Source organism: Trachymyrmex cornetzi, unplaced genomic scaffold (genome assembly GCF_001594075.2).
Source record: "Trachymyrmex cornetzi isolate Tcor2-1 unplaced genomic scaffold, Tcor1.1 scaffold346, whole genome shotgun sequence".
Taxonomy (NCBI): domain Eukaryota; kingdom Metazoa; phylum Arthropoda; class Insecta; order Hymenoptera; family Formicidae; genus Trachymyrmex; species Trachymyrmex cornetzi.
Genome location: NW_017298173.1, coordinates 149,983 through 172,860, shown reverse-complemented (window position 1 = coordinate 172,860; position 22,878 = coordinate 149,983). Strand labels below are relative to the sequence as shown.

Below are 22,878 nucleotides of genomic sequence, written 5' to 3'. Positions count from 1 at the left end.
ACGTGTGCTTGTGCAATTTCCACATGAGAATACCTGCGCACTTTGCCCGAGTTTGCAATGTTATTTTACTTTAGTTCCTATACGTTCATGGTTCGATGCATGCAGCGACGACAATTCGCTTCGCTGACTTTCTTGCGCTGCTTCATAAAGCGGATAAAATACCGAAAACGTTACAGAGCGGAAAATCCATGAATCGGTTTTCACACTTGCTAAAATTGGATATTAGTTAGCTCAAAGGTAGATTTTTGATGATGCATTTCTGACGAAAGTATCCGCACTGCTTTCATTAAACTAAGACTTAATCGACTTAATTCTCGATCGTATCCACTCTGGCTAAATTTTATGACCGTTTGAATACAGTTCTAGATTTACAAAAATCCTATTTTATATATCATTATATATATATATATATATATATATATATATATAATTCTCATTGTGTTGATGTTAATATTAACACCAATATGATGTGGATTTAACCTCTTTAGAATGTAACTATAAATGATAAAATTAGAAGAAAGCCTTCCAGAATCTCTAAAATCTAATTCCAAATGATAAATCTTTCGCTTAATTCAGAATTAATTTAGCTTAATTAAAATAATAAAGTAAAGAAAAATTCAATTGCAAATTCATCAAAACTATTCAAATTAAACAATAATTTCGAAGGAGAAGAGAGTGGGAATTGAGAATACGGGATAAACGTGAACGATACTATTGTAGTATACTAGAGTAGTGATAACCTCTCACTTCTCGTATTCAGTGATAGTTCGATATATGCTTATTGTTATTGACACTATAAACGCGACCATATAGAATACATATGCTGTTTAAGGTAAATATCATATTTTGATCATTTTGATGTAAGGAAGAGAGTGGGGAAATTGTAAATACTAATACTAAAGGAAAAGTTAAATAAAGTTGACAGTTATTTATTAATTATAGAAATCTTTATTTAAAAAAGATATTATTTAAAGACTTATTAAATTAATACATTTATATATTATCGATATTAATATAAGATATAATTTGAAACAGACCCCTGAGATTCGGCATTGTCCTGCATGATAGCAAGTATTACATAACTCTGAAAGACACACACACAAAAGAAATTATTTTTTATTTAAAATTATAGTTTATATTTATAAAATAATAAAATTAATGATGATAAAATTAAGTAAAATTATAAATTATATTGATAATATATGAATGTTCATTATTTATCGTTTAAATCTAGATTATTCTTTGAATAAGGTTGCAGAAAAGGGGAAAACTATTTTTTTAATGAAAAATTATTGACAAATCAAGCAATATTATAAAAAAGGCAAAAAGAATATATTCTTTAAAGCACGATCAATTGTCATTTTTGTTTCACAATCCTTAAAAAATCATTCTTCTATATTTCATAAACAATCGTCAGCTTTATTTAACTTTTCTTCTAGATGTGTGTATGTTTGTAGTTTTTCTACTCTTCACTATATCATATGTAATTGTATTATAAAGAAAGCGTATTGAACAAGAATACTATCTCGTATTTATTTCAAATTTGATATGACAATAAACCAAATTTTATATTTGATCAAATGAGAAATGTGAAAGTGGTTGAGAAATCAAAGTAACATTTTTTTAAAATCATATACCAGATTTCTTTTAACGATCCCGATGAATATGTATTCCAACCATATTTGATCACTCGAAAGAACAATCGGCGAGTTCGGTGCGGCTTTCAACGTTTTCTCTTACCTTCTGTTCTTCCATTGGGAACCTTCTTGTGACACGTTCTAGCAGGAAAATCTAATTTAAGTTGCTTGCACATAGATTTGCACCACTTTCGATTTTGCATCCCGCGGAAAACTCGAACAATAGGCTCGACGGCACCGACAGTCTATTCAAGTAGTAATGAATTCCATACATTTTCAAACTTGTATGCAGTAAGCACAAAGTTGTTCTCGTTAAAAATTTTCGAAACACGTTCAATATCATTCTACATTCTTGCCACATTATTACTTCAACATTCCGCACATTCTTTTCACTTTTTCCCTAAATTTTTTTTCAATAAATTATACCAAATATGTTTTTAACAAATTATATTGCTGAATTTTATTTTTTGCTTGTATTTAATATTTTATATTTAATATGAGCATTGCATTGAACATGAATAAAATTGTATGTATATCGGTTCCTCTCTTCAAAAGTGATCAACTAAAAAAATTAAGTTTTTCGAAAAATGGGGAACTGTTTTACAAAAAATTATTGACTAATCAAATAATATTATATCGGCAAAAAGAATATACTCTTTGAAACACGATCAAATGTCATTTTTGTCATTTTTAAAAAAACCAAAAATTGTCGTTATTTATATATGTTAAAAGCTGGGAAGTACATAGGATTTTGATGATATTACATATTGAATTTTGCTTTTTTTAAATCAATATTTTAAGATGAACATTTTTTATTAGAAGTTTCACTTTTTTTCAAACATTTATCATATTTACAAAAATTAATATTTTAAAGAAATCCTACGTATTTTATAGCTTTTGGCATATAGGTAACGAAAAATTTCGATTTCTTTTATCTCAGATAAAAAATATGGGAAATTTGATGCACACCGTATTGTGCATCTACCAAAAAAGAGACTCGGTCATAGAGTCACTATTTTATAAATAAAATTTTAAAGATAAAATTAAGGAAAAATTTTATTAAAGATTCGTACAATAAAGCCCTTAAAAAAGTTTTTGATTAAATTAATTAATTTACTACAATAAAAAAAAATCGCCAAAGTTAATTAGACTTCAGAGGTGGCCTTCGACTTTAAAAGCGGCTCAAGTACTGTTTGATAGACAGAATTTTAAATTAAGTTATAACTTTTGATGATTGATAGAGTAATCTTTGCCTATACAATTCACTTCATAGTAATAATTAATACAGATCACATTTTGTAATTCTATCATTTTTTTTAAATAACGGAACAATATGTAATGTATGCATTATACATATATCTATAAAGTACTTATAATAAGGCTATGGATTTTTAGTCTGCGTTATGCTCTAGATATCTAACTACGTTAGCATATTTTATGCATCGTGGACACTAATTCCAATGGGAATTCACATAAACTATGGAAGGTTCGTATCCGCATGAAATGAAGCACCGGTGTCGCGCCTCTGTTGGCCGAAAGCCAATTAAGGCTTTTGATTAGACCGAAACTTGAACTTGAGTTTCCTTACGACCTTCCGATGTGGTTTCCCTTCCCCCTGTTAGACCGCACAACTATCATGGCACCTAACATACGCGCTATGTATCGTACGTAGCGTCGGTATATAAGTATGTAGTTAATGCGAAAGTGCTGATCTTGGTCACATTAGTTTCCGCAAATTTGTAAGTACTTAAGTCTTTGTTGTTCGCATCGTTAACGGGTTTCTCTGTGATATTTGCGCGAAACTAAACTCGCTCTCTTGTATTTGCATGTTCGTGTGTGTACTGAGACTTTTATAGTCCAAACCCTCGATCTCATGCGCTCACATTACCAAGTGGAGACTTGGTTTGCCGCATAAGGATGCACGAAGTATGTTCGTGAATTGTGCAACTTGATCCAGCGCCCAGAAGAGTATTCGATAACCTCGAAATGTTATAACTGACGTTATCATTTTCGGAAGATATAAATTTAAGTCTATTTAATACTTTTTACGTCTTATTATCTATCTCTAGCTGTAATATATATATTATTGCCGACAATATATGGGATTCAATATGACTTACATATATGTATATACATACATCCATGCACACAATAGGAATATATAATATATATAATTACGCGATCCCATAGGTAATCCGATTGAAATGCCTTGGTATTATTGATTTATACTACGGGCTATTATTCTGTAAAACAGAAAATCAATCGATCTTGTCTTATCTTCCAGATAGTCCTCGTAATTTTAAATTAAAATTCTAAACGTTAACAAAAATTAATTTCATTGCAACCTATTAGGAAAGAAATTTTGTAGAGAGAGAGAGAGAGAGAGAGAGAGAGAGAGAGAGAGAGAGAAGGTGAGAGTGAAGTACTATATAGAGTGTTGAAAAAAAGATTTCTATTAAGTTGACGTAAAGTTGTCGTATAAGAACTTCTTTAAATTTATTATTCGGCGGGATATGGGAGGAAACGAGGATCGATAGAGTACTTTGGTTGCGGTGCGCGATGTGATCAAAGTTACCTGGTAGCCGCCGTAAACCCTTTCCGGATCAATGAAGCTTTAAACTTTTTTACCAGATAAGAGCTGCATCGCCTTTCAGCGTGCTCGACGAAGGGGTCGCGATCTTTTACGTGAATTAAGTACACTTCGTTGTAAGTAAATATGTCAAAAGAATATTCGCGTACGTAATGTTCCTTTCCGTTATTACCTGATCGATAATATCATCTAGTCAGTAGTAAATACATAACAAAAATGCAACGAGTATATGTATAACGAGTATATAATTTTATTTATTATAGTTTAACAAATTTATTTTAGAAAGCTTTATGTAGGTTGTTTTAGAAAATGTAATTAGTCTTATTTACGTAACGATCATCCCTCATCATGTAGGATATAAATTTAGTCTTTCCATATTACGTCACATTAATTAATGGTTTTCAATATCAACTATCGATAAAATTACTGATGAAATGATAAAAATTTTAATAATAATTTTACAATAAAAAATGTTATCGAAATTAAAACTTGTATTTAAAACATAATTTTATTTAAAATTTAAAAAGTTACAAAATTGTTATACTAATTTTTCTAGTCTTTAAACAAAATCGCGAATGCGAACTGAGAACAAATAGCTTTGTTTAACAGGATATTCTAGTGTATCGTTACACTTTCGAAACAAACGACGGAAACGGCAGCCCCACTCGCGTTTCAAACCAGCGCTATCACTATCGAACACACAGCAACTCGAGCAGGTGGCAGAAATCAAGGACCTTTTTCGTAAAACGCATAGAAACATGTCGCACCGCACCGCATCGGTCTACACGAGAAAAGTCTTTTCTTAAGATGAAGGCAACATCGCTACGCGACGGGGTATCCTGTTTACAGCGTGATCAAAGTTACGTCGTAGGCGGTGTATATATTCGTGGATCAATGGAGCTTCGAGCCTCAGTTCGCCTCCGCTTCGGCGTCCTCCCTTCCGTCGGGCATCCCTTTCTTGCTCTCCTTCTCTCGCCTCTCTGCTACACAGACAAACACACGTGCGATTCTCGGTCCAGAGCTTCTCTCCCGGACGCTCCGCCGAGCTTTTCTCGCAGCGGACACATCCCGTTGATGCACACCCACGCGTTAGCCGCACGTCGCTAGGTTGCTCGATACAAATTTTGTACATCCTACAGCAATAATAGGCTGCCCTACGCAAACGATTAATATTGTCCTCGATGTATATTCTAGAAAAGCAAAGTGAGAGAAAAATGCGGAACAAAGATTCTTTTGATTATTATTTTATTAGAGATAGTTGAGATGAATTCACATGTGTTCACTGAGAAAAATGTCTGATTGAAAAGGAACAATCAGAATATATTCTAATTTATCAATCACAATTTTCCGATTATCTCAGATAGAATTCTAATAGATGTAAGCAGAAAATTATCCATTTTCAAGCAGAATTCCAATTAATTTAATGAGATATTTTTCTCAGTGTATCATAAAATAATTCAAATTCACATATTTTTATAAATTTTAGCGAATTCTGTCCTGTATTGTTTATGACGTGTTCTCTTGTAACTATCTTGTATTATTTGCCCGAGTCTGCTGCATTAGTGCGGCATTTGCAGTGGCGCGGTGATTGCTTTCTACGATCACCTGATGCGGAGCTTTGCAGAATTTAATAGGTGCAATGCGAGAGACGTCGTTTCGATGTCAAGGAAGTTGTGTTTCCAGACACAGCCGACTTTCTCTCTCTCTCTCTCTCTCTCTCCCTCTCTCTTCTCTCTTCCTACGTTCTGTCTAGCAGAGAATTGGCGTGAACGATACATTAGCGTGATAATAATTTTCGGTGCCCTCCTTCAGGATTGCGACATTCAATAAGAAAAATTTAGGAGAGAAGGCACGTACGTCGTACCGCGCCGGTCGCGAGGCACTGACTGATAAACTTCGCTGACTTTTCGGAAAATTTACCGCGCAGGCAAAGGGAGCAACGGTACTGCTTGGCAGAGACAGTTTTATGGCAGTAGTAGTGTGGACTAGTTTAGACTTCTTCCAGTGTAACGACGGAAATGAAAAATGCCGTTGAGCAACAGCGTTGCTTTAACTTTACCGTTACGTTACGAGATGAATGCACTCGAAGGGAATAAAAATGCTCGATGCCAGATGCGAATATTATTCCTCGTGACTTCGTCTTTTGTGTGTATACTACGTAAAGAATCTCTTGGTATTTACTAAACGACGCTTATTTATTAGGATTCCTTCTCTATGAAAGAGTGCTATACCAAGATGCGCTAAGAAAACTATCTCCGCGAGCGTTGTAGAAAGTCCCAGGCATACCGAGCGATATTTAAAAAATTCCTTAATTTAATTAACTCATTTCAATTTTTTGCGTTTACAGATTAATTTATGATATATTTTTTAATACGGACATTTTTGTAATTCTTTACATCAAAAGAGAGTAATACGTAAAGATCGACGATGTACGAAATATAGCGTAATTGGCATTCCTAACTGCAACCCTTGTGTCGATCATATCGTTGCTTCACAGATGTCAGTATCATCAATTGCATAATGCAACGATGAAACTTGCAGGTAAACGGTAATGCTCATGTAATGGCACTTACGTTTCCATATTGAGTTGAGAATCATCGTTGCATCGCGCGGGAATGCAGCTGCGTGCTATGTGCGACCAAATGCACATCTCGCGAATATGTCGCGATGCGGGCATGTGCTACGGTACCAGATGGACACAGTAATGTTTGTCTTTATGGAAACTGCTTCGCGTATCGCAACATGTTGATCTGCCTCGTAAGTGACAATAAAGACGAGCTGTATACGCGTGATCGCAATGCGACTGTGTAGCGAAAGTCGTTTAATCTTTATACGTATCATTCAACTAGTTTCTGATATAGAAATTCTGTCATAAAAACAATTTTATTTTGTCCATTATCCGTGGCGGATTTAAAGCTGTTTCTACTGTATATACAATATTAATTAAAAGTCAATCAAAAATCAACTAAAAATACCAATATCAGCTGAAAAATTTTGGTCATAAATATCCCCTAAAACTAACCGCAAAAAACAACAAACAATTTGCCTTGTAATGGCTTGCGCAGTGCAACGATATTTTGCTGCAGTTTTAGGTAAATAACTTTTGCACAAATATTTATTAAAATTTTATTAATACATAAATTTGGTTTAATTCGCTAATGTTACTTCCTCGTCAAATTCGCAAAATAGTGGTGTAAAAGGCGATTTTACATAAGACTCTTGACAAACAAAAACTTTCAAATCAATAAAAAAATTATGCTCAAATTTTACACAGATACTTAAACGTAATAATGAAACAATCTAAAAAAATTAATTAATTAGTTTTATATTTTTATGAAATTTTTATATTTTTGGTAATTGGTAATATTTTAAAATATATGACTCATCCTTGAAATACAAGCGCAGTAAGTTTGCAATTGATACTTTCACTTTAAGTTAGCCTCAAGTGCACGAAATTGGATTTAAAACTGCTTATTTTAAGATTGATATAAACTCAGTTACCGACATGTTATAAATTCCGCTGATTGATTTCAGCAAGATTCTCCCAACACGGAATCTATCTTTACGTAAGCGAAGAGACGGTAACTATTAAATATTGAAATCAACGTGTTTGTGTCCTGATTCTCATATACGCCGATGCGCACAATCGCGGAGAATAGACTGTCACTAACATGAAAATCTTTGTGAGGCCTGAACTATCCCGTTTAATATGAGGGACATGTCGAAAAGCTGAGAGAGTTAATCGAGCTGTCGTCCACACGTGACCCACAGTTAGGTGGGCTTCCGCAAGGAGATATATATTACTATATGCATAAAGGCTGAGGTGTGCGCGCGATGATGCCCACGCGTGAATACTCGGGTGGGCGAATTCACGCCGGTATTCAAGAGGGTTGCCATTCATAGCGTGGATTCTGCCGGTGCCTGGAAGACTTAACCGGTCGAGACGATGAGGATGACGTTGGGGCTGTAAAAACCGCCCCTGACGCCGTTCTATAAAAGTAATCCTATTTATCCGGTATATAAGTTTATTGAAAGTTGCTCCCTTCGAGGTTGAACCGCGGCAAACAAAAGGATGAGTGAGGATTATAAAGAATCTCGGCGCGCGTGATAATGACAATAAGACTATAAATTTCTAGAGTACCTACACCGATTTTTTAATTTTTTCCTACGAGACTTCTCAATAATATTGGACATTCTCGGGTTAAAATATCTATCGGATTATTTTCAATTATATTAAAACATCAATTCAGTACAAAAAATTATCGATTACATGTTAGTGATATAATTACATATATTATATTAATTGCATATCTTATATTCATCAAAAATAAAAAATAAACATCTTTCTCGATTAGTCTAAAATAATATAATAAGTATATATATATATATATATATATATATAAAATAATTTAATTAAATGAAATATTTTAAACAATTTTTGGAACGTTTTGAAAAATTTATTTCATACTGAACTTGCTTCCATTCACTTCATCGATCGTTCTCGGATACTTGCGTTTCGCAGTGTACTGGACACTGTGACAATCGTTGTCCATTCTTTATTACGATCGGTATTTTTATAGTGTCGCATGTCGTCAGCAGTGACGTAGGAAGGAAAATATCGCAGCCCTATGCACGTGTCAAGCATACACACGCGTGGATAGGCACATGATCTGTTCTTACAAAGACTGCCATCCATGGCGATACTTCCTGCAAAGCTCGTATACTTCGTCGATGATGATAGTGACGTCGACGTCGGCGAAAAGGCTACCCATTCATGTCGGTGCGTATTTCGACACGTATTTCGACTAAATGGGTTTTATCGGCCATTATGTCACAGTCTGCGGGCTATACTTTTAGTCCCTTTCTATACTGCGCTTTTGTTTCCCTCCAGATTCCTTCCCCAAACTCAGTCTCATTAATCTAAATCAACGTAGACGACGAAATTAAGCTGCTGCGGTTCTTTTGTAAATCCTTTGTGAAGTACCATTAAAAGGCCCATCCTCCGTCAAAAAATAACACGTTAAAGCTTTTCTCAGACCTGTCAAAAAGTCACAAATGTCGTACTTGCTGCTTTTGTCTAGAATTTCTCATTTCTTGAATATTTTGAAATAAAAATAATCTTGCTCGAAGGAGTTTCATTGAGGATACTATATATCTTTGTAGTTTTTTCAGCATATTCACAATACATTCGAAACTCTTCTTTATAACGATTTAAATGATTTAAATGTAGTTTTAGATACTTTCTTAAACTCGACATTTAAAGGTAATACTTTTAAATATTTGAGTCAACAATAGTGACAAACTTCTCTGCAAAGTTACATTATTATCTTCATTCTTTTCTTTATTTTCTTTCCTTCTTTCTTTAGTTTAAGAGAAATATCAACTGCTAAGCAATCAAAATAATTGTACTTTACTTTATATTAATTGTATTTTATTCTGCGCTTTTAGTAAAATTTCTTTTTTCTTATTTATGTTAAATTTATTTTATTTTATTTATGTATACTATATTGATTTGTAATAATAAGATTAGAAACGAGACTACTGATTTAAATACAAAGTCTATTCAGATCAGTACGAAGCCATATGTGCATGAATTATGAGTTTATTTATTCATATGTGATAGAAAAAGATGAAACACTCCAACTTAATTTACACATAAATTTAGAAAAATATTATCCATGAAGTAACGATTATATATTTTATCTCATTTAATTTATAATTTTTACATTTACTTCTCGTTGAGAAATTCTTCGTTAATCCGCTTTTGCTAGTTTCGGAAATGAAATGATGGTGTACCGAGATTGATTCTATTCATGGCATTTGCGAAGCGTATTTCCTATGCCTCTTCCCAGATTAATGTTGATTTTCAGGAATTTATTAACACAAGATAATCCTGTTTATAGAATTCATAAATTCATGCACCTCGTGCTCTCTGGTTGCTATCAACATATGCTTGTTTCTCGTTTGTTAACAATTTGACCGTTGTAACAGTTTAATTCGTATGATAAAAGCACTTAATGCCCACCGAATAAACTGTTATGAATTATAAAGCTTTATCGGAAGTAACGAGAAAATACGGTAGGAAATTGCGGAACTATCGTTCAAAATGGCAAGAGTTACACTTGTTACGGAGCACACTTGAGATATAATATATACGACTTAAGTTATGCAAATACTGAATGATGCAGTGGTAAATGTGAATGTTAGGCAGTTAAAATAACATAGAAGGCTAAAAGATACTGTACAAACTTGTATGTGTAAACAGAGTATGACAATAAATGAAATAGCACATGCAGCATTTCGTAAACAAACCACATTTATTATTTATTATGTTGATGTAACTGATATCCCTTCTAAGCATAACAAAATAAGTAAAAAGAAAGATTAATTCATCACTATACTGTTTTCAGTTAGCTGGATTAATAATTTTGTAATGGTCTTTGACTAGATTAAAAAATTCTTTACACGGAATGTAGTTCTTCATATTAGACTTCAATGATGGTATCTAAATTACTTATCTTTTATCTATTAGAGCAAATACATAATTTGTGTGTAATAATTAGAAGATATTCTCTACAGTTCTCTAGTGCAGTTGCTTCTTCTTCCTTAGGAGATTCATTAACACAAGTTCTCTTGGTATACGGGAGTTACAACGCACGTGCCGACTTAGTTTTCCCTAAGTTCCCCTTCGGTTTTACGTATGCCTCATTAATTACTGCCACCGTCTTTCAACACTCGGCTAAATGGCCATTGCACGATTCGGCGAAGTTGCTTATTGCTGCTCCGTTTCGCCGTTGCTCATTCAAGAAGTTCAAGACAAGTCTCGAACCGTATTACTTCCGTGCGAGAGATCGCTAAAAGAGATTCACGCTTATCCTTTAGCAGTACTATCGATTTTTTCAATTCATTAATATCCCTGATACGGCGCGCTGCCTTTCGAAGCGAAAATTGGCCGATAACGCATTGTCGACTTTTTTTTCATATTCTACGCGATGGCGTTTTTTGATTACGAATTTGCGCTCGTTACCATCAAAGCGGCTAATTAAACGGCGTTTTTTTTGTTAATTTTTCTGTTCTCCAAGCGAATGTTCGATAAATCATTCATTGGACTTGGCTACTGGGAATGCGACGATAAATTAGTTTTTACCGCATAATTAATTGCAGTCCTAATAATTCGGCATGTTTACACAGCACACGTAGTCAAATGTGTGGCATGCGTTCTACGCTGGGCGTTACAAAGGTGATTAATCAACGCCACACGAATTCCCGTAGTGTATAAACTAGAAATTAACGTCCGATCGATATATGCGTAATACATTTGACTAATCTGATTAACGATTGAATTAATTTCATTTTTGTGATCCAGAAATGCTCTACGAGAGGCTGGTTTGAAAATAATTGACCCATAGATATAAGAGGGAGAGAGTAGGTGTAAGTAATTACATATGTTTGAATAACGCGGCTATCGTTCTAATTGAAATAGATGTATTAGAGATTATTTCAATTTCTATATCGAAAAGATGTAAGGGAGATTGAGACTTATTGATACAAGAAATAAATTTACATTCCGTTTATGTATTTATGACGAAAAAAGCAATGGAAAAGTTACCGCAAAGTATCTCTTTTCTCTAAAATTCATTTAACTCAAACAAGTACCGCAATAAAAAAAAGAGAAAAATCTGATTCAAAAAGAGGCAAGTAAATTTGTTAATAATCTCATATTTATGTTCTTCAGCTTGAGAGAGTAAAGATCATGGCACACGCAAAAATGTATACAGTAAAATGTAAGCAGTAAGAAAATCAACATGTTGGATTTGCTACTGTTTACTTTATGGCCTTACGGTCTCTACTGTGATTAATCAATTCACTTACTGCTTACATTTCACTGCTTAAGTTTTTTGTATACTATGTGGCCCTAAATCTACGTGACATATTTATAGTTAAAAGAAAAGTTTCTATTACCATGCGACATGTATTTTGAATAAGAACGGTAACTTATTATCATAAAATGATTGAAATCAGACATTAATATATATAGAGGGAATACGTTAACTTATATATTTAGTTACAACACTTAACTCTGACGAAATATATATTTAATACTTCTATATTTAATTACATTTAATATTTCTATATAATCTGTATTTAATATTTCTATATTAATAATAGGATATAACTGAAACAGTTTATATTTGTTTTTCCATTACATTTTGCTATTTAATTATTATAAAGTAACTTTAAAGGTACAATTTTTACCAAGAAGTACATATCTGCGATCTGTTTCTTATTTTTATTACGATTTTATTAATTTAATGTGGAATTTATGTGTAGACAACTTCCATCGTGATATTTGTTCCACTATGAGAGCAAGTTAGCTACAATGTAGCATGTTCGTATTTCGCTTACTACAAAAAATCTACACAGAACCGTTCCCGACATGAAAACGTAGAGAATGGTTCTCTCTTCCATTGTAGTGTACATTTTAATCATAATAATTAGTTTAAATAGTTTAATGCCGAAATTGTGAGAAAGTTCTCTACGTATATTCCAAAGAGTCTCATTTACGATTTTTCCAAATCATAGAATTTGGTCGGCTGTTGACCATATCTTCTCTTCAGTCTTTATTCATATTTGAGGAACAAAATAGATTTACTTTAAGGGAAAGAAATCTCAAACAGAAATCAGACTTTTGATACGAATTCGTACTTTAACGAATCTACATTTGTTAAAAATGTAGTACGTTGCTGGAAAACTTAGTGCACTTTATTGTGCACTTTATTTCAAGAAACATTTCAATTGTATGCGAAGTAACCGTTTCAATAACAAATTAATCATTACACGTCGTGAGACATTAATTCTATCCAAACAGAATATACCGTATTGTATTATGCTTATAATGTTCCCTTGTCAATCTGAACGACCCCGAGTTTCAGGTGAATTGAATTGCACGAACTATAGGTACGTGATTATCGATACCAACAGAATTCGTAACATGATGAAGCGATGAATTCTGCGAGGAAGTTCAGACCTTCTAAGATACCCCCTGGTACCCCGCTCGGAATATTAATATAACTAAAGGGAAGACGAAGCAAGGGAGGGGAAGTCGGAATGCAATCGCGAAATATTTGAATCGGGCGATAGACCGTGTTCCGCGCGGCAGTAAACGTTTCACGGCGCACAGTATATTTGTCGCGACCTCACGATACTTCAACCCCTGTCTTGAATGGGCGCACGTGCGCCGAATTCAGCCGCGGGGCCGACGACCATTATTCTCCCGGTGGACGCAGTCCTGTTGCATCTCGTATTCTGTGGCGTCGGCACACACCGCGCTGGAGCCCAAACTTGATCCCGCAGTGGCACGTGCTCGAATACAATCTGGCCCAGATCCTGGCCGGGAACGGAATGCATTCGCGCCGTGTTTGTCGAAGGATTAAAGTAGTTTGCTCGCGCTGTCGTTTGGTCGCGGATAGACCGGAATTGAACGGGAAAGTGGACCAAAGCTCGGTCCCTGACGGATTCGGAACTCTCCATCGATGCTCATGCAAGTTGGAAACTAGCGAACTTTATAATCGTCGACGTGCATTAATTCGTCCACCCCAGTGCATTAGGACTGAAGATCACTAGCGAAAGATTAATATTTACACGAGATTTAAGAACAAACTATAGGTTCATTTATTTATTGAATCACTTTCGACGAGTAAAATATTTTACTCGAAAAGTGATGTAATGCTGCAACCTTTCATTTTTATTTATAAATTTCTCTTCGACAATTTTAATTATATATGAATCCTTTATATATTTAATTACATCTTAGTTATTTAGCGTAGTAAGTTTTTAAATTTAATATGAAAGTATATAATAATTTTTTAAAGAATTTATATTTGAAAAGAGCATGATATGATTCTATGTATAGTTAAAATAGATTTGTGTTTTAATCCGATTAAATTTAATGTATAGAATGTTATCAATTATTGATTGCGATCCTAATAATATGTTTGTTGAAGCCGATGAGAGAAAAACTGCATGCAGCTTTTATCAGTATTAAAATCTGCGTAAATAATTGCTTTTTGACGCGAATTGCTGAGTATTTGAGAACAAAAAAGCAGCGACTAGGAAAACGTTCCCGGAATTGTTTATTCTGCTCATGTAACAGAAATAATTAAATTGCCTTCTATACCTTTTGCGACAGAAAAAGACTGTTGTCGACGAAGTGAGAATCTTTTCTCTCGTATCTGTTCGTAAATACGCTTTGACAAAAGAGTCGTGATTATTTGCGGCCCACCCTCCGGAATAATATACGAGGCTTGACTGACATTCGCTTTTTCTCTTTATCGTAGAAAGCCTTTGCGGGCGCCACGAGAAACGCTTACTGAATCATCTGCTGGCAAATTACAACACCTTGGAGCGACCGGTCGCGAATGAGAGCGAACCACTGGAGGTGAGGTTTGGCATCACTCTGCAGCAAATCATCGACGTGGTAAGTTATCATAATCAATTCTTTTATCGCATATTTTAAGCGGCCTTTAAACATTCATATTATTTGTACAATATTATTGATGCTCCCTTTAATGGAATTCTAAATTGAAGAACGAACTTTGACGGTATTATTGTTGTACTGATCTATACACATAGACTTTATAATACATACGTACGATTTACGAAATATCGACAGATTGCTACATATTACATCATTGTTGTAATTTTTACGCAATCTTTTTTCTTATACTAAAGCTTTTAGATTTATTTCTGAAAAAGTATAGTATTATTTTTTTGTATGATCCTTAAACCGAGTAAAGCTTTGTACGTATATGAAGTATAAAACTTTTATACGAAGTATATATTGTTACAAATTGATGTCAGAAGTCGATTGCAAGACTGTAATTTTGCAATTTTTTTTTCATATAAAATCATATACAATCCGGACTGTATTATTATCTATATTTTAATTCTGGAGAATTTTTTCACACCTGTTAAAGTAATATTATACATATGAAAAAATGGTATAACAATTATTGCATTCGATCGATGAAACAGACGATTTTAGGAACCCCTTAAACAATTTGAAACAATCTAAAGCTCAACATAGCCTCCAGACGATTAATAATGTTGTACAATAATATTGACTAGGAGTCGCTTTAGACATATCACACACAAAACACACACATATCGCAGTTTCAGAACACATTTACTTATATCATTATTGAAATCGTTATATCAATTATTTCAATACATCATGATTAAAGTCAAAATACACATTTGACAGTGAATAGTTGAATATGTAATATTGCTAACATTGATAGCCCATGACAAAATATTGGAACATATTTATAGATATATAGATACAAGTACTTAAATTGAGATCCTTCTGTACCTACCTATTTAGATAATACTATAGGTACGATATATAATTTCTGCTAAAGTATCTAAGTACTTAGATACTTATTTAGAAATGTCTAGATAATTAGATATCTTTAGCAATTAAACTTAATTTACTTTTGAAAGTATAATATCTAAGTACTTAAGTACTTTGGTGGAAATTGCATACCGTACCTAGTACTACTTAAGTACGAAGATCTCAATTTATGTAATTGTACCTGTGTATCTAGGTATGTTTCAACACTGCATATAAAGATGGTTATCTTAGCCATGGTTGCCTATCTTAACCATACTGAAGATTAGCACGAATTCGCGGATGTATTTCAAATCTTAAGAGTGAATATCCATTATGAAGCGACTATCTGTAGCCTCCGTGTGAACTCTCGAGATAAGAAGCGCCAAGATTAGCCGCGCAAGTTTTTGCACGTCAAAATATCGGGCTTATCTAAATGAGAGTATAGTTAAGCAGGGACGAATGAGGTAAGATTGCATTACGTTCTCCATCTTCGCATTTCCCTCACCGTGGTTATTTACTTCCATCAGCATTATATACAACATATATACTGTCTATATACGCGGTATATAGTGCAACGAACGTTACGGTTCTTAAAAAAAGATCTGAAAAACGCATTCGTAGTAAAGCACGCTGGCAAAACAAAAAAGAATTCAGCGTGCAGCCGTTAATTTTGTATTTAAGAAAATTTTCGTTCTGCGAAATGTTTCGTAAGAAGTTCACTGAATTTTTCCACGAATTATTTCGTGAATTCCGAAAAAAACAAATGAAATTGTAATTCAATTTTGCACGAAAACTAGAAAGTATTACGCGCCATTCTCATTCCGGATATATTGTATTATAGATAAGAAACAATTCGAGTTGAAATGTTTCGATTTGGATGAGAAGCACGTCGAGGCGGATGTCAATTCTTGGCAAGAAAAGTAGAATACATATATTTTCTGTGTGTACGGCAAAATATTAATAAATCCTATCTAAATAACCTTCCGTTCGTAGCAATCATACATATTAAATTTTCATCGATTGCGGCATCGTGTATATCTTTTTCGTATCTTGGTATTTTCTGATGCATGCATATTATATCGGCCAAGCTTGAAATTGCAAGCGTATTGAATGATCCCCGTAGACCAGTTGAAGAATAAGTCGATAGCGTTCTAGTTGTGAGCATTATCGTGATTCGTATATAAATAACATACCGATTGATCAATATTTGATGAATATAACGAATGGACAGCATCCAAACGTTCATTAAGAATTTACGATGCGGGAGTTTTTTCCCCGATCCCCGATTACAATTATAAATGGACTGGGAGAAAGTACGTCGAGATACTTGCAATCCACTTTGGTTCCACCAACCTGACGGGAGTAATATATAGTCGGGATTAAAGAAACCGATTGGAGGTGTTTCCTCTCAAAACATCCTTATGGTCAGAGTTAACGGCCGAGGGAATATATCCGTCACGCTGAGCCTCTTTATATCACAGGCTTCTGATATACTTTTCACTTGCAACGATCGTAAAATTTTACAACGTTTTATGCATGTATATCCTTCTCAAATGCTTCGCCTTCATTTTGAATAATAAAGTTTATTTAGATATTTTTTTTCTTACTATTTGTCACAAGTCTTGATATGAATATAAATGTAAGGTTGATGCAACTTAATTATAAAAAGTACAATACATACCGTTTACAGCAAACGCAAGTCGCGCGCATGCCGCACATGTCGCCGGGGCATTTCTTTTATTTACACATTTCACAAAGGATATGATTATCCGGATAACACGAGCCTTTATCTTTCTTATTCAGTTCCGTGCCGTCATTATTATTATTATTCTCATTGTTACAGTTATCGTTATATTCCGCCATAGCTTTTCCTTTAGAAGTTCATACAATCTGATATATTTTCTGTAAAAACAAAAGACCGCTATGTGTTCTGGACATTAAGAGCACAGACATTTCCAGAGCGAACTCTCTTTCTTCTCTCTAGTAGCAAAACATATTCCATTACAACCCCTGCTCGCCATCCTTACGTCGTCGTTTCGCTAAGTCGCATCACTCAACTCACTGTGCTTTTTGCCGTTGCCCTTTTCAAAGTATCGTTGCCTTTGGAAACGACGGCTGTATCTGTAATTTTCTTATTCGGCGTGAGTTGCAAGAAATCCGGCAACATTAATGAATTAATTCATAAATCTTACGGTGTAAAATTTCTCTACTATTTTCGAATAAAAGCCTTGAATTATTTTCTTTATATAGTTCATGCAATAATTACAATTCGTCATTTAATATTTTACAATTAAAATATACGTAATATTATTATTGTTGTTATTATTATTTTACAAATTTTACTGTTCATTTTTTAAATTATATTCTACCTAACAAAAAATTTAGTAATATGTAAAGTGTACTTTAAATACTTATTTCGTTATCACTCAATATTATCGATAAATAATTAAGTTAAAATAAATGTTAAACAAAAATATTAACGCAACTAAAAATTATATAAAAAATATAAAAATAAAAGAAATTTTAGTATTATTAAATAGCGATTACGTTATATTTCAAAATTTGTAGGATTTAATCAGTTTGTGATGCAAATAAAGCCAACATTGAATTAATCGTATTAAGAATATTAATATTAATCGTATTAAGAATATTAATATCCCTATGTTTAATTAATGCATTGTAATATTCACATAGGTACGTAAATAAAAATAAATTGAGCAATATTGTATATTACATAATTATTATAATTATGTAATATACAATATTGCTCGATTTATAAGCGTCACGTTATTCATCGTGAAACATAGACAACATAGCTATGAGGCGAATTCCTTTGACGACTAATCAAGAGAATTGAAATCCATTGATATTTCATCTAACCTTAGATCATAGATATGGACTGGCAATTACTACAGTTTCTACTATTAGAGAGAAAAACGTACCTTTCAGCTATTTCTCTTTTTCAAAGTATACTGAAAATGTATCTATATGTTGCGCATGTTAGTTAAGCACATTAAAATTATATCACAATTAAAAATAATATACATGGTGACCATTAAAATTGTGTTGAAAATAAACCGTTATATTATTTCCTCCTTTTGACCGTTTTTCTGATTAAGGTCAGGTATTTAAGACTCAATTTTACTCGAGTTATTATATAAACCAGTTTACAAGTATCAGCATGAACGCATTAACTATCGAAGGGAAAGTATTTCTCATGGAGTGCTTCTACAGTATAGGATGCAAAAACTATACAGAAGCGTATCATAGATTCCGTAATAAATATGGATCAGGCCAAAGAACACACAAGTGACACCTTGCAAAGTTTCAAATTTTTTGAAATTTTGTATACACATATATATTTTACGTAAATAGATGAATTTAGAAAATAGTGTGACAAAACGGGCTGAAATTATTTTTTACGGTTAATGTTTTTAATTGCTTTTGTTATATTTACAAAATAATTCAAGATATTAAAATATGTTTTGTATAAAAATTTTTTAAATAATAATAAAGTTACCACTATTCACTTACATTAATAATATTTTTAATTTTTTTTTATTTTGTAAAATTTTTAGTGTTTTTCTTTCGGCGGTTAATGTGTTCATGCTGATACTCATAAACTGGCTGGTACAACGGTTCAAATGAAATTGTCGAGTCTTAAATCCTAATCAGAAAAACGGTTATCTAAACGGAGGAAGAAAAATATAACAGTTTATCTCTTTTGTTTTACTTACAACTCCTAATGGTCACTCTGTATTGTGACAAAAATGGACGGAGACTTCCTTGTGGAGGATATGGAGCTTTCCACATCAAGAGTACCTGTGAATGTGTAATTCCACATTTAAAATTCGGGATATTTAAATAAAACACGTTAATTTTTGACAAATTTGAAAAAAATTTGAGTAGTTTGACAAAAAACAGTATCTGGCTGGAGTATATGTAGAACATATTTCGCACATACAACAAAAGAGATAAAATATTCGTGTTATTTTGAAATTATTCCCCTTCCCTCGTTTGGATGAGGTATTCCACACCTAAAAAAGTCAAAAGTCTCCGTCACTGCTAATAAAACACGAAATAAATTGTTTTTAAAACATAAAATGCAAGTAATTAAAAAAAGTATGTAAAATAAAATTTCCTAAAATTGTAGGAAGAGATAACCTTGGCAAAACATGTCCAATGTATAGTATATATGTCGCATACGCGAAACATTTCCTCTTTTGAAGAGAGAAATACAGATACAGTCTTGTTTGTACTGCCAGTCTATGGTGTGAAGTCTATGGTCAACTGCATTTATACGAATTCTTATGACAGCTAATCAATTACAAAGAATAATTAAAGTTGGGCTCTTGAGATAAGAATTAAACAATAAATGAAAAAACGGGCAATTAAGAGCCTAAATTCGCAGTAATTGGAGTGATTATATCAACATATATTTCTCAGTACTACATATATATAACAAATACCGGACGGCTTAATTCAAGCCATCTTCAGCAGTCTAGTATAATAAAATCTCTTGATAAATAATTCTAGACATCTTGGTAGTCTCGTATAATAATACCCCTTTATTAATATAATTCAAGTAATCGTAAATCAAGGTAATCGAGTGCAGCAAGGGAATCTCCTAGATTACCAAATTTGAAATATGTAACCTCATTTAGCTGTTAGACTAAGTGCGAGTTAAATAAAAAATAATGTATATAAGATATGTAATCAATTAGATTTATAAATAGATACGCACTGCAAATCTGCACTGATAGATTTCTAAGGGGCAATGGTATATAACCTTTGAATTAAATAACATTTTGTTATTTTTAACTTTTATGCGTATCAAAATGTAAATTAATTCATTTCAATGGACTATTTCAAAGTAAATAATGTTTCATCATAAATAAGTATTAACGTATGCACTTAGTAAATAATAAACTAAATTTGAATCAAATTTAATATATTTTTTTAGTTACATTATGTAACTCCATTTTTTTAGTTAAATTATTTAACACTCCACTTGTTTTATTTAAATTAACAATATATTGAGTAGGAACATTGGCGACCTATAGAAATGATTAAAAATAACTCAATTGGATATAATTTGACATTATAAATTTAACAGTGTGTGCACGTCCCTGTAGAAAAATACATTGTAAAGTGAGGTTTATAGGAAGAGGGTTTACGCTTGTCTTTTTAGCATCTCATTGCTAATTTTGTCTTCTGCTAGAATTAAATTGCCAATGAAACGCTAGCAAAACAGACAAAGTAGATGCTTTTATGTAGATTCTCTTTTTATAGCGAACGCATATTTTTTTATGCGGGAACACTCAGTTCATTATGTCGATGTGACTAACGAAAAGAGTCGATATTATATTTTTTATTTAAAAAATATCACTGAATTGTATGTATGTGTTTAATATAAATCCAGCATCTTGATTAACGCAAAAGAATTCAGAAAAGTTCTCAATGAAGAATAGGCTACTAATAAAATTTTGTCTTTGATTTCTTTAATTTGTATGCAATTGGTCTGCCCAAAAATCTGTATATTAATTTTAATTGAAAATGAATTTGACATAATTTAATCTCAGTTGAATTTATCCTTTATTAAAATGGCACTCCATTCAATAAATATTGAAGTACCAGCCAAAAAAGTTTCTCGTTAATATATTAAATTTAAACTTTCATTTGATGTCGGAATTGGAAAGCGAGATCTTTTGTAAAAGCGGAGACCTTTTAATTAGTCACATAAGTAGAAAAGTTTATAATGGCAGAAACCTAATTCCCCCCGTATGTTGGGTAAATCGGAGAACGCGATGGCGAAATAAGATCAATAGAACTTTCGGCATTCGCGGAAGTCGTAAGATGAAACTAATCACGTTTTTGCACAGCTGAAGAGCATGAAACAACACTACTATTTACGCGAAAAATATTAACTCTCGGAACTGTTTTATTGTTGCATTATATAAATACGAATGCAATGTTTATGATAATTACTATAAATGTCATATTACGCAGGTTTTATCACGGTTTCGACAGTACATTGAAATATAATATCACAAACAACGGTTACACTTTTCTTAATTTCGTTTCCAAGTTCTTCGGTGTACTATAAACTTTTTACGTTTAACGTAGGTCATAAACATTTGGTCGCGCTTAGTTGCGACTTTTTCTACTTCTCATGGCCGATATGGCGTCGAGTCGCACTACTTTGGTTTCATTCACTTCTGCTGCAATCAAGCGAGACACATCTCCTAGTCTCACGGAAGAAAATATTTTCATTGTATTTTCAGCTCTCTTACTATTTTTCTATTTATTACAAAATATAATATATTATTTATCATGAAATCCATAAATTATACACCTTATAAATAAAAATAGCGAAAAATAATATTGAAGCACAGTCCAAATTTAATATTGTTTTCGTGCTTTCTTCTTTAAAATGCGAGAAAATGCAAAATAACAGAATATATAGCGACTGTAAATTATTAGTGACAGGTTCAAGGTTTTGCTTATGTAATGCACATATGCAACTTGTACATTATACGGTCAAAATACACGCGTCGTCGAACTTTTTGCGTCGCACGACACATTCGATCGATTAATCATAGTGTATATTCCAGGAACTCCTGTTCCGAAACGGTCTCGCCTTTCCACTTGACGAATGTTTATGTACTTTGTCAGCGCCTGATGACGTTAATTATCTTGATTAATCACTCTTTTAATGTAATCTTTAATTAAGATTTCTTGCTTCTCTCTGTGAATAAATCGTGTAACGGTATACAGGTATAGGTATTTATTTAAACGGCTTGAACGGCTTCTTTTATGGACGGTCTCCCCATACAGTAAAATCGATAAAAATTCAATCCGTAATATATTTCGTTCATAGGGAAACGAAAGAAATACAGTATTCATTGTTAGCTACCATTGTTAGCCGCGGAATAAAACTCTTGGACTTTCATCGATCAGAAATCGCACATTTCATGTATCTCCGCAAATTCTGTCGAATAATGTCGACGTCACGGGGAATCCGTATGCCAATTTCGCATCATTTTAGACGGCAAAGCGAGCCGCAAAATTCGCACTTTTTATTCATTCCGCTTGCCGGATTTCGTTTTGAGCTGAGCTCAGCGCATGTGATAGATTGTTATATCATGTCGACAGTTGTAACGCAAAATATGTTACATATAAAACGGGTAACTGAGTAAAACACTGTCTGTTACGAAAAACTGAAGAATTTATAGACATTCCGGAAAAATTATTTTTGT

General features: G+C 33.0%; 1 protein-coding gene across 1 annotated transcript in view; it reads left to right on the top strand.

Moving 5' to 3' along the window:
* Positions 1–22,878, top strand: part of nAChRalpha6 (nicotinic acetylcholine receptor alpha6) — a gene marked incomplete at its 3' end in the record, with an annotated part of 178,043 nt that overhangs the window by 56,400 nt on the left and 98,765 nt on the right. Inside the window, exon 2 of the mRNA XM_018510636.1 lies at positions 14,565–14,704. Within this exon, the coding sequence (XP_018366138.1) occupies positions 14,565–14,704 (140 nt within the window). The remainder of the gene's footprint in view (positions 1–14,564; positions 14,705–22,878) is intronic.